This window comes from Salvia splendens, chromosome 18 (genome assembly GCF_004379255.2).
Source record: "Salvia splendens isolate huo1 chromosome 18, SspV2, whole genome shotgun sequence".
NCBI classification, from domain to species: domain Eukaryota; kingdom Viridiplantae; phylum Streptophyta; class Magnoliopsida; order Lamiales; family Lamiaceae; genus Salvia; species Salvia splendens.
The window spans coordinates 20,617,916-20,631,664 of NC_056049.1; the positions used below are offsets into that span (position 1 = coordinate 20,617,916).

General features: G+C 32.9%; 2 protein-coding genes across 2 annotated transcripts; both read left to right on the forward strand.

The window, feature by feature from the left end:
- The first annotated feature begins 2,303 nt into the window (after positions 1-2,303).
- On the forward strand, positions 2,304-4,266 carry LOC121776889 (glycine-rich cell wall structural protein 1-like). The gene is made up of 2 exons (XM_042174038.1): positions 2,304-2,316; positions 3,941-4,266. Exons 1-2 carry the CDS (start codon positions 2,304-2,306, stop codon positions 4,264-4,266), a joined length of 339 nt encoding a protein of 112 aa, XP_042029972.1.
- A 6,684-nt stretch (positions 4,267-10,950) lies between these two features.
- LOC121775774 (chitinase 5-like) lies at positions 10,951-12,335 on the forward strand. The gene is made up of 2 exons (XM_042172817.1): positions 10,951-11,371; positions 11,855-12,335. Exons 1-2 carry the CDS (start codon positions 10,978-10,980, stop codon positions 12,253-12,255), a joined length of 795 nt encoding a protein of 264 aa, XP_042028751.1. The 5' UTR covers positions 10,951-10,977; the 3' UTR covers positions 12,256-12,335.
- Positions 12,336-13,749: the final 1,414 nt, after the last annotated feature.

Consider the following 13,749-nt stretch of genomic DNA (forward strand, 5'->3'; position numbering starts at 1 on the left):
TGATTTGGAAGAAGAAGTCTACATGAAACGACTTGAAGACTTCATTAAGAAATGGAATGAAATTTTAGTTTCCAAACTTAAGACATCAATTTATGGACTGAAACAAGATTCTCGACAATGATATTTTAAATTCCATGACACTATTACTGCTTTTGGTTTTAAAGAAAACACCGTTGATCGGTGCATATACCTCAAGGTTAGTGGGAGCAAGTTCATATTTTTGGTTATGTATGTTGATGATATATTTCTTGCTAGTAGTGACATTGGATTACTACATGACACTAAAATTATTTCTCTAAAAATTCCTACATAAAAGATATGTGTGAGACATCCTACGTCATAGGGATAGAAATATCTCGTGACCAATCACGTGGACTTTTGGATTGTCTCAGAAAAACTATATAGATCGAATTTAGAGAGATATAGGATGAGTGCATGTTCTCCAAGTGTTGTTCCAATTCATAAAGGTGACAAATTCAGTTTGAATCAATGTCCAAAAACTGAATTAGAACGTAACAAGATGAAAAATATTTTTTATGCATCTATCGTGGGAAGTTTGATGTATGCTCAAGTCTGTACTACCAGACATTAGCTTTGCACTCGAAATGCTAGGTCGTTACCAAAGTAACCCTGACATTGAACACTAGAGAGCTGCAAAGATGAAATGAGATACTTAAAGGGGACAAAAGATTATATGCTCACATTTAGGAATTCTGATCAATTAGAAGTGATTAGGTATTCTGATTCGGATTATGATTGATGTGTTGACTTTAGAAAATCGACTTTTGATTACATTCTTCTTATGGCTGGAGGAGTTATATCATGGAAAAGTGTAAAGTAAAGTTCTAATTCAACATTCACCATTAAAGCTGAATTTATGGCTTGCTTTGAAGCATTAATGATTGCAAAATTTTATTTTAGGCCTTGGTATTGTCTCCTCAATATCCATGTCCTTGAAATTGTATTGTGATAATAGTGCAATCGTATCTTTCTGTAAGAATGACAAGTATTCAAAGGAGCTAAACACATGGAATTAAAGTTTCTTGTCGTGAAAGATGAAGTTTAGGAACAAAGAATATCTATGAAATATATAAGCTCACAGCTTATAGTAGCTGATCCATTGACTAAGGCGTTACCGCCTAAGACATTTATTGAATAAGTTAACAGAATGGGTCTTGGGTATGGAAACGTCTAATCATTATGTTTCCATGTTGGGATATTTTGAATTCAATAAAGTTGTTTCTATTGATATGCATATATACGTTTTTAGTATTACCGCATGAGGTCTTGAAATAAGACAATTATGGACGTTGTGTCACTTATAGATTATATTAGTACGGTTATTGGTGATGTGGTACATGGAAGGAACTATGTCGATTGAATGATATACGCCCGCCATGGCCCGCATTAGTAGTCTGTCTAATATAATACCTATGTTTGCCAATGATGAAAGTATTTATAAAGTCCAATATTATGCGCGCCTTATGTTTATTATGTCTATTTTACTGTGGCTCTGTCAAGTGTGACAAGTGGGAGAATCGAAAACTTTGTGTCTCACATGTTCGCCAAGTGGGAGAATGTAAGTTTTATGTCTCACATATGTGACATGTGATAGAATCCTAAATAGAATTGGATTTTTAATATAATACATAAATTTGGTACAAGACACATTTTTCCCTAATTAGCTATCAATTAGCTATTAATATATATTTGAATGAGACGTTTCTTAGTATGTGATTTGGTACAAGACACATTTTTCCCTAATTAGCTATCAATTAGCTATTAATATATATTTGAATGGGACGTTTCTTAGTATGTGATTAGTTAGCCATTTAATTGGCAAAATCAATTAGTAGTCGATCACCATAAATAGAATATTTGATTTCTATTAATAAGGAAAATATACGTGTATATATATAACTATTTGATTAGCATTATGTAGACAATCAAATGAGAATATATATATGGGTGTGACCACAAAGATTGATTCATATTATTGAGCAATTAGTCATTACCGATTTGACTATATATTTCATATGATTTGGATCAAATTAGTAAGTATATTAATATAAAAGAATCGTCCATCTTATTATATAGCCACTTTGATGGAAATGGCTATAATTTTTTATAATTAGGGTTTTGTCCTCTCTCTGCCTATAAATACAAGTGTGCTGATCCCATCAAATCACACACATTACAGAGAACACATAAACGAGGGAAAGAGAGAGAAACAAATCCTTGGAGTTGCGCAACTACACCAAAGTCCGAGGAAGTTCTCTCCGTCTTCCACAATCGCTTCCGCTATGGATCATAAAGGTAAGTTTCTGATCCATTATGTTTATGGTTAATAGGTGAAATACATGATGTTTAAAGATCTTGCTTTATTCATATTCAATTATGTATTCTTGAATATATTATGATAAATAATTTCCAACATTTTTTTTCTTTTCAATTGATTTTTGAATGGCTGGAGTGAATTGTTGCAAAATAAGGAATTCATCATTTAATTGAGGGTCAGTTAAAAGGTCATTAGGTCAAGGTAATAAAACCAACCACTTGTAAATGTTGTATACGTACTCTCTGATACAGATAAAAGAAAAATTCGTTGATTATGATTTTAGGTTATTAATTACTTCATCAATGTATCTATGAGGACCTACCACGTAACATTTCACATCTCGTCAAGGCGGCTTAGCTTACCAAATAAAGATCATTATTATTGATAAAAAAAATCGACTAATATTCTATCCCCCGGTCATTAAACGCAATTGGCGGTTATACAATATAAATTATATAATCCTAGAATTCTAGTACATGTCATAATAAATTATTTACCCCATAAAAATATGAAAAATAAACTAATAAGATATCGTGGGTAATTCGTACTACATGTATCACACTATATATCAAAACAAAAGAAAGGTGAAAAGTTCGTGAAATATGTAAAAGCTTGTCGCTGGTTAATGCACAGACTTTAATTTATATTGTAATTTTATCGTTATGTTAGACAGCGTTATAAAAATCTCAACATCTTATCAATCGATTCATGCTATGCTCGAAATGAGAGCAAAAATATTATTGGAAGACACACCAATGCAAAGCATTCTTCATTCTTTCTCTATCTCTCTACATTTTAGTGTGCATTTAGGAATATTTGCTCGATTCTCAAAATTCGTTGGTGGCTAGCGAATTTGAGGTGCTTCTACACGCTAAGAGGAAGTAATTTTATATTTGGATACGTCACTCCAATCTGAGAGCACAACTCCGGACGCGTAATTTGTCGTGTGGAAAGAGGACTTTCCTCGACTGGACTTACGTTTCTGTTTGACTTATTATTTCGTTGTAATTTCCATTCCACTTATTGTTGTTATTTTCCTTTCAATTGTAATAGTTAGAGTATCATCTGTACATGGGTTGGAAATTTATTCCAATATTTCTAACACAAGCATCTCGAAATAGAGGGGAAGTGAGCGAGTTGGCTCGCCTGTGCTCGTGTCCGTGTGTGTTTTGTGTTTGTGTGTGTTGCGAAATTTCTTGATAGTATTATTTTATTCTTACAGTATCACTTATTTTGTTTGTTTTAATTTTTCCTCTTGATAGTTATATTTTTTATTTTACTTGATTATGTTAAAATTTTCTCTTTATTAGTATATAGTACAATAAGAACATACTACTATAATGGATATATAAAGATCTCAAAATTACTACATGCATTAAGAAATAAATACTCATACTTACCTAGTCATTTCAATTTTCATGAGATCTATACTAGTAGCATATCATAATATAATCCCCATATAACTGATATTATTAATATAACACGTACACGATACATATAATTTGCTAGGTATTGGGAAATTATATTTTTATTTAGAGTGCATATATAGTAGTAGTAGCTAGTGGAAGCACTTGCATAATAACGCATGCAAATTAATTTAAGCCGGAGTTGGTGCCGGAGAACCACCGCTATCGGGGACCGGAGAAGTAGCGCCAACTGTTGCCGGAGAAGGAGATTCGGTAGGGATCAACGGAGGAGGAACGGCTGCTGGCGACAGAGATGGTGCTTCAATTGGTGCTTCTTCTATAGTCGGAGGAGGAGCGTCTATTGATGCCGGAGAAGGAATGTCGATTGGTGGCGCCGGTGTAGGTGATTCTATTGGTGGAAAAATTGGCTCCGGAGGTGGAGCTTCTATAGCTGGCGTTGGAGGCGAAGACGGCAACGGCGGCGGTGGTGATCTATGGTTATGTGGACAATATATTCTGTAGCGATAATGGTGGCCGCGGTGTTCAAATGGTGACCAATAAATTGGCAGTTTAATGCAATGCTTCCTGTGAAAAAAGAAAGTTGCATCAATACTTGTTACTAACATGGACACAAGAGCTACTACGACACAAATTTTAAATCCCATTTTGGGTTTGATTGGTTACGGATTTAAGGCTTTGGATTGTTGCTAATTACATCAATTTTGGAGTGTTTATATAGTGTAATATGCTTCAATTATTTTTCCTATTAACGTAGGCTGCTAAACTATGCAAGTGTCCATCGGCCGTCGGGTATATATGCTTCAATTATTTTTGACCGTTTACTTTGTACATATGATGACATAGGTATATAATTCGTGTCTGCTTTTGATCCATTAATGGACATTCAAAATTAATTAATCTATCAAATTAATTATGGATTAGCCTATATTACGTGTACATTTCAATTTTACAACTCAAGGTAAACATTAAATTGTGACTTTTTCTATATGATCGATTGTGAGCAAGGCAAAGTCAAAATTTTTTGCTCATTATCAATGTTAGTGAATCAATGCAAAGTTAAATTAATACTCATAAATAGACCTTTTTTCGGAGTTGAATAAGTGAGGGATTGAAACCCCACCAAATCATCAACTATATAATATAGTGTATAATTTATTTTTCTTAATCCTTATCAGACTAAAAATGTTACTTTATTTTAATAATTTGTTTAACATGATCAAATAAATGTTTTGTATGAATTGACGTTTGCTAAACCTCATATCATGATAATGAAACCCAACAAAAGTATAATCTCAAATCTGAACACAAAATATAAAATATATATAAGTATTCCCTTCCTTAGCAAAACAAATCTAAGTTAGCTCCTAAACAACTCTTCTCGATTCGCTAATAAATCAGGAACAGTGAACATTGAATACCATATTTGGTATGAGGTATACATATAACTATATAAGTGATACCCTTGATGTCGTGTTTAATACGAAACACATTGTGTTTTTTTAAATCAAAGCCATGCCATAGTGAATTTAAACACATGTAACTACAGGTAGTTATAAAATACAAACTTACATATATAATATAAATTCCAAACTTTTCAACATAGTATCAACACTGTAAAATTTCAAAATTTTGATATCAACACGGTATCAACCGTTGACACTGTGTTGATATTTTCTGTTGTTATTATTTTATAATATGTTGAAATTTTTTAACGATCAAGATCATAATTTGGAGTCTGTACAATATTTAGAGTTTGTATTTGAACATTCCTCCAAGTAGATGTATATGTATATGTTGACAAAGGATTGTATTAAGATGACAACTCTTGTGACAACGTCAGCGGCGGATCCAGGTGGGGTCGCGTGGGGTCGACCGACCCCACCAGGCGGTCCACCGAGCGCTGCCGAAAAACATCATTATCGACCTTTGACCCATCGCAGCTCTGCCTCCGACCCCGTAGCAGCTTCAACTCCACCCGAAACCTTCTAGCATCAGCGATGAAGGAAGAAGAAAAAGTGCAGAAGGAGATAGCTGCGGGTGTGTATTAGGTTTGCAGGTTAGGCTTTGGTTAATTGGTTGTGGACTCATACGAATGGGTTTATAGTTACATTTGGTCAAATAGCCTCAATCAGCCCATTAATCTAATTAATAAAAATAATAAATGAGTTTGGTTTTAATTTACTTTAATTAATTTTAGTATATCACTTATATAAATGGATTCATTTAATTTGAATTCTAATACCTTATTTTATGGATTTATGTATTCTGTTTGATAAAAGTGAAATGTGACTCTTATTGTGGGATGGACCGATATACACTTATTATAGAATGGAGAAAATAGTTTGTTTATTTCTTTATATAGTGGTACTATGTGATAACATATTCTAGATTTCAAGTAAAATATTAAATTTTCAAAATTTGGTTTCATTTTTCATTTTTTCTAATCAATTTGATATTTGATCTCTAGTTATATATTATAATAATTTAAGTTTTTTTTTATCAATATCCTCTATATACTATATCTTTTTTTAGTATTATTATTTTTAAAATATCAGCACCGACTTAATTAAATTTCTGATTTCATCCCTATATAAGGACAGTGGCGGAGCTGCATGGTATGCAGGTGGGGCAAATGCCCCATCTCATAATTTCACGTACAGTCTATTTTGTTTGATAAATTTGTAAAAAATTATTTAAATTTCTTCGTAAATGCACCCTCTCGTTTCTTCAAATTTTTCTTATGGATATTTTTACATCTTTTGAGTAGAATTCATAGCTCCGATTATTCTATACACGAATATTATAAGAAATTAAATATTGCTCATGGAATAGGAATATGACTCTTTAAAATATAATAATTTTAAAATTATTATTTAAATATTATATTATTATTATTAAAATTTTATTATATCCGACCCCACGAATTTCACTTTCTAGATCCGTCATTGGACAACGTACCACCAAACTCGTGCTGCCACGTGACACGTTATCCAACTTTCACATCTATATAATTGTTGCCTATTAAGTTGAATATATATTCTAACAAAGTATTAATTAAAGTATAATGTTTAATATAATTTTTTAGTAGTTATATAAAATACTTATGTAAATGAAAATTATGATAACTTTTACATCTATGTAACAGCAGCCTATTAAGTTGATAAGACATATTTAAACAAAGTTTTAATTAAAGTATAATGTTAATATAAAATGACAGTTTTGTAAATATCCCAAAAACTCTCCTTATAGATTTTTAATTTAATTATTCTTATAAATTTCTCCAAATTTAAATGACATAGTAAAAAACCTCCCATTCACTCCACTTAATCACACGTTTTTATCTTTTAATCAAACGTTTATTCATATTTGTTAAACATAATAGTCATCTTATTAAATAAGTGTGTCATGTAACTACTAAAAAATTAGTTTCCATACGGAATAATTGTAAATTGTATGGAGTACAAAATTATGATCTAATTCGCATTATTCAAAAGTTACTATAAAATGGAGTATTAAATTAACCAAAAATTTTAAATTTAAATGAAAATTATGCATTTTTAATTTAATTAATCTTGTAAATTTCTCCAAATCTAAATGACATAGTAAAACCTCCCACTCACTCCACTTAATCACACGTTTTTAGCTTTTAATCAAACGTTTAAATGGCCTTTAATTATACATTTTTAATTTAATATAATTTTTTTAATTAAATGGCAATCTTGTAAATTTTTTCAAAACTCCCCTTTTATATATTGTATAGATAGATAGATTTCAAGAACACAATTATCTAGATTTATTATAATAGCAATTAATAGAAAATTAACATACAAGGCCTGTCGCTCTGTATTCAACGGAATTCACAGTTTTATATACCTATTGAGTGCAGACTTTATCTCAGTAATGTATTTATGAAAATAAAATATTTGACAAAATCTTTGGTAATGTAATTATGAAAATAAAAACTTTGACAAAATCTTTGGTCAACTATGTCTGTATGTAAAAGGATTGGTTAGATAAATACCATAGCAAGGGAGTATTTGATATACATTAAACAATACCAAAATCAAATATTAATAAATTAAAACATAAATTAAAAATCGAAAACAAATACACACAGCATTAGTCCTAGCCCTAAAAAGATCTCTTGATAAACTCATCACCGGCTATAACAAAAAGAACCATAATTCCAACAATTTCATCCAATATTCATACACATGGCAATGAATAACGATGTGGTGATAGAAATCCTCTTGCATCTTCCAGTTCGATCCCTCTTGATATTTACAACTGTCTGCAAATTCTGGTGTGACGGCATTGATTCTACACATTTCGAGAGCTGCACACTGAGTTACATATCAATAACAATAACGACAACGACAAATCTGATGATGCAGTATACCTACAATTTACTCTTCCTGATGAGATAGGAATATTGAAACTATCAACAAAGCTTCTAGACAACGGGAAGTCGTTAAAATTGCATGACTTTCCATCTTTCAACAAGAAACATTATAGGACGGCTGATCCGAATAGGCGTTTAAAGGTAGCTGGGGCAGTTAAGGGTCTAATATGCATAAACATTTCTTCAGAAGTACATATTCCATCCATAGTCATATGCAATCCTTTTCTAGATCAATTGAAGATTCTACCACTTCCTCACCGCCCTCCTTGTCAGTCGTGTGGAAGGGCCCTTTGTTACCAACAGGTTGGAGTTGGCTTCGATGAAGATTACAAAGTGGTGCAGCTGCTGATGTGCTACTCATGGATGTGTTGTAAGCAAGCCTACCTATATTCGAGAAGGATGAATTCTTGGAGGAAGTTGGCTTTTGATCAAGAATTGTACATTAATAGTCCCATAAAGTCGTTGTGCAAGAATGGCTCCTTTGCACACTGGATAGGGTGGCGGAGAGTCTCAGAGTTTGTCATACTATGCTTTGATATGAAGAATGAAGTGTTTCTGACGTTCACAATATCAGGTCATGTACTTAAGTCATTTTATATGAATCGTGACGGTTTATGAGTCGAGAGTCGAAGGGAGTGAGCTTATATGGACTCGTATAATGAATGTGGAACGTGTTTTACGGGATATGCCTCTTTGGAGGAGCGATGATTTTGTAGTGTTCAAGAAGCGTGATTGTGTGGTTTGGTGGTTGCTTGATTTTATCGAAGAAAGGGTTTTGTTACTTTTGTATGATTGTCGTGCTCGGGAATTCATCGCGCGTTTGGAGCTTCCGGAGACTTCGACTATAGTTGAGTACGAAGGAAGCTCATTTCACCTTAAGGGTGCTTAGAGGCATAGACAAAATTGGTGCTCGAAAACGTACGCATATTTGGATAACAAAGTTTTAGGTTTGTTTACTCTTTATTGTGATTTATTTATTAATTTTCTTTTTTAAGTTGTGATAATATATTATAATTCATGGAATTTGTAATGTTTGTTCTTTTCGTTTATCCATCAGAAGAAAAATTAACCAATAAAAGCTTTTAGAGCCAAAGCCATGTAATAGAGAATTAGAGACCTATACTTTTATTTGATTATATTTACTTTTTCCACCCACTCACATTCCTTTACAAAGTTAAATAAGTTCTCAAAATTAATCCACACTGGTCGAATACGAGACATTTATTGGAACCGGATGGAGTACTAATAGGATACCCCTTCTCATGATTGCCTTCTCATACACCAATCTAGAACCTTCTAGGTTGGACTGCTAGCATCATAAACACTAAGATAACCCACGAGTCCATATAAGCTCACTCCCTAGCTTCCCATCTATAAATAATGTTTGTTTGCAAATGAGAAGATTGGGGCAATCTGAATCTTCTTCTCCATCAATCAAGTCCAATTGAAGAATGATTTTTTGGAAAAAGGGGGGTGAAAATAAAAAATTGTTATTAAAAGAAAAAGATAGAAAGAGTTGAAAATAATATATATGGGTCCATAACCACGTGAACCAATTCAATATGCTTGGACTAGCTAGGTTTAAGTTATTGACGTATAGCATAAAATTGACCAAGTCTTTGTAGTCTTGTAGTCTAGAGAATCGACTTCCACATTCTAATTTCATATCATCAATCCAATTAATTTATTAAATGGCTTCCTTATCTTTTAATTTAGGAGAGTTTAAATATTTGCTCTTGCTATGGGGCTCTCATGTACATATATATAGGGAAGAATTTAAATGGGAAACTAATTTCATTGCATTCTTCAAAATTCTATGAATAATAGGGAGTAATAACTAGTAGCTGTAGTGCTCCTAATAGTAAGACAGAATTTGTGTATTCCACTTTTGAAAATTCGACACTAAGATGGAGATGAATGTCCAGTTGTCCACCACAATAAAATCAACATACTCCTAAGTCAATTAAATATTACTCCCTTTTGTCCCACTAAAAATGACTCACTTTCCTTTTTAGTTTGTCTCATTCAAGATGACCCATTATCATTAATGGAAACACCTTTACCTCTACTTTATTCCTCCTCTCTTACTTTACTCTCTCCACTTAACACACAAAATAAAACTGCATAAAACTCCGTGCCGCCCAAGGAAGAGGTCATCTTCCTTGGGACGGAGGGAGTACCTTCTTTCCATAGTAAGAATCCACTTTTGCTATTTCAGTTTGTCCGACAATAAGAGTTCACTATTACTATTACTATTAATAGTAAGTATGTCCAACATTCCACTAACTCAATCTACCCACATTCATTATAAAACTACTCATTCCGTCTCAACTAAATTGAGTCGTATTTCTCTTTGGGATGTCCCGGTTAAGTTTAGTCATTTTTAACAAAAAAACAAAACATCCAATTACTCTTACTTCATTCCCCCATCTATTTTACTCTTTCTTTATTTTTCCTACTTTATTCATATCTCCTACTTTTCAACACAATTTCTTAATCTTTGTGCCCAAAAGTTTATCTCAACTTAGTTGGGACGGAGGGAGTAATAAATAAAAGTGAGACCCTTATTCCATTAACTGTTTAAACTCACTTTTATTTAAATTTCTTAAAATTCTTGACGAGTTAAATGTGAACTTCTATCGTGGGAATAGTACGTGATTATGCAAACCTCAAAAGTCAATAATTTAGTTCATTTCCAAGAAACTTCCAATACCCCTAGCTAGAAAAAAAAATGTAGGAAAATTTTCTTAATTTTACTATTTAAATGATCCACTTAAGTCATAACACTATCTCACTCTTAATCTCCAAACATGAAATATTCTCTCACTCTCTACATCCTTGTCTCTCTCCTTGTATGCGTTTCCGGCCAGAAATGCGGCTGCGCTTCCAACGTTTGCTGCAGCCGGTACGGATACTGCGGCACCAGCAGCGAGTATTGCGGTACCGGCTGCCGTTCGGGGCCGTGCACCGGTTCCTCAACGATGGGAAACAACGGAGTAAAAGTTGGCGATATAGTGACGGATAGTTTCTTCAACGGCATTGCAAAGCAGGCGGGAACGGGCTGCGCCGGGAAGGGATTCTACACACGCGCGGCCTTCCTCGAAGCCGTTCAGCTCTACCCCGAATTCGGCACTGTGGGGTCCACCGACGACTCCAAGCGTGAGATCGCAGCCTTCTTCGCGCATGTCACGCAAGAGACCGGACGTAAGTGTTTTTTTAGATTACGATTGATTTCCTAAAAATAAAAAAAATACACTCTCTTTTAGCCTGTTTCTAAAAACACTTTACTTTTAGGAAACTTCTTATTTACAAGGTGCCCATTTTTTTATTCATTCACTTTTTCTTTCTAATTTTTTTCTTTACTAATTTACATTAAAATTTGTGTAGTTAAAAAAGTCAGTACATATTTTTAATGAAGGAAATATATCTTAATTTAAGGTAAATTTACGTGTCAGGCTTTACTTTTATTTTTATATTTTTTATGCTTTTTTAATTTTTTCATAAAAGATGTCATGTCGCCTCTCTATTAGAAATCACATTAATACAACTAATTATTTTTCTCTCTTCAATTTTTGTTCAATAATTCAAGTATTTTGTTTCTCTATATTCAATTGTATTTTGATTTCTCAATTGAAAACACTTGAGTATATCTCCTAAAATATTTCCACAACTTTGTTTTCCTTGCAGACTTGTGCTACACACGAGAGATAAACAAAGCTATCTATTGCACAAACAGTAAACAGTGGCCATGCGTCCCGGGGCAGAGCTATTACGGCAGAGGCCCGCTACAAGTTACATGGAACTACAACTATGGTGCAGCGGGCCAAGCCTTAAACTTTGATGGATTGAACAACCCGGATATCGTGGCCAGAGACCCTGCTATCTCGTTCAAGACGGCAGTGTGGTTCTGGATGAATTACGTGCACATGTCTTTTACATCGGGCCAGGGTTTTGGGGCCTCGATTAGGGCTATTAACGGCGGCGAATGCAATGGCAGGAAGCCTGCCGCATTGGCTGCCCGTGTTGGTTATTATACAAGCTATTGTAGCCAATTCGGAGTTAATCCCGGACCTAATCTTCGTTGTTAAGAGAGATTATTGGAATATGTAAGGCCTAATGAGCTGATTAATGGGATTGAAATAAATGCAGTGTGATTGATTATGCTTTATTCGAATCTTATACAAACCATATTACATATCATTCACCAAAAATCAGCCGTGAGGACAAAAGTAATTAACTACTACTACTATTATTTAATTATCAATAAAGGTCATTGTGTTAATGAATTAAAATCAATATTAAAATTAACGGCTTGGGTCTAAAACTATATATGATTGATTCTTTACCTATAAATTGATTTATGAGTATTTATACTTATCTTTTTCATATCTCGGCTCGGGTCATTGAATACAATCCCATTTAAATTGATAAGTGTGTTTTCTAAAAACTCTCCCATGTGGGATTTTAAAAAAATCATCTTTATTTTTCTAATATTGATACTCCCTGCGTCTCTATTGAGTTGAGTCGTATATCTCTTTGAAATGTCTTGAGTCATTTCCTTTTTAATGAAAAAATAAAACATCCAATCAGTGTTACTTTATTTCACTATCTATTTACTCTCTCTTATCTTTCCTACTTTATTCCTCTCTCCTACTTTTTAACACAATTTATTAATCTCCGTTCTCAAAAGTTATGTCTCAACTTAATTAGGACGGAGGGAATATCTTATTTCTCGTCTTCTAACTAATGAGTACTAGGGTTCAGATCATGAATCCATGCAGATTGGATTAAGCCATATATGTTTGTACTTTCACTAATTCAACTGAGCATCAATTTAATCCTAGTTAAACATAATATTATGGATCACTACTAAAAATAATAATATTTAATGTCAGTTCAATCTCAAGATCATGAGTAATTTAGACATTCTGTTTCATTTCAATAATTAATATGTTTAAGATTTGGATATCCATTAATTAATTAAAGTATGATACTAGCTCTTTAATTAATTAACATGTTATTCCAAGAGTGGTTTAGTTCATGTAACTAATTTAGAAGCTAGTACTCTATCAGTTCCAAAAAATAGGCACTTTGGATTCGATACGAGTTTTAATGCAAAATTGATAAAGTAAGAGAATGGTACTGAGAAAAAGTAATTAAAGTATTATTAGAGGAGAATGAGTCTCACGTTATAAGAGATAAAAGATGTTCTAAAATTAGAAAGTGCATATTCTTGTGAAATATGTGGAACGAACTAAAAAGGAAAGAGTGAATATTCTTGTGGGACGGAAAGAGTATTAGATAGCCAATGTGTGATAGCATTCCCTAAGTTCGAAACCTTGTGTTTATCCTTTAGCTATACTATTCTCACCTTGTTATACTTGCAAGTAGTTGTAGCTGATAATAAAATAGTACATATAATAAGTAACGTTATAATTATGAGTAGAACACTACATAGCTTAATTAGATCATCAAACATTCCGGTAGTAATTAAACTGCCGGTGCACGCGCTGATCAATTATCTAACAAGTAACGTTATATAGGTTATGTTATTACGATTAATGTTATGTATTTTACTAAAG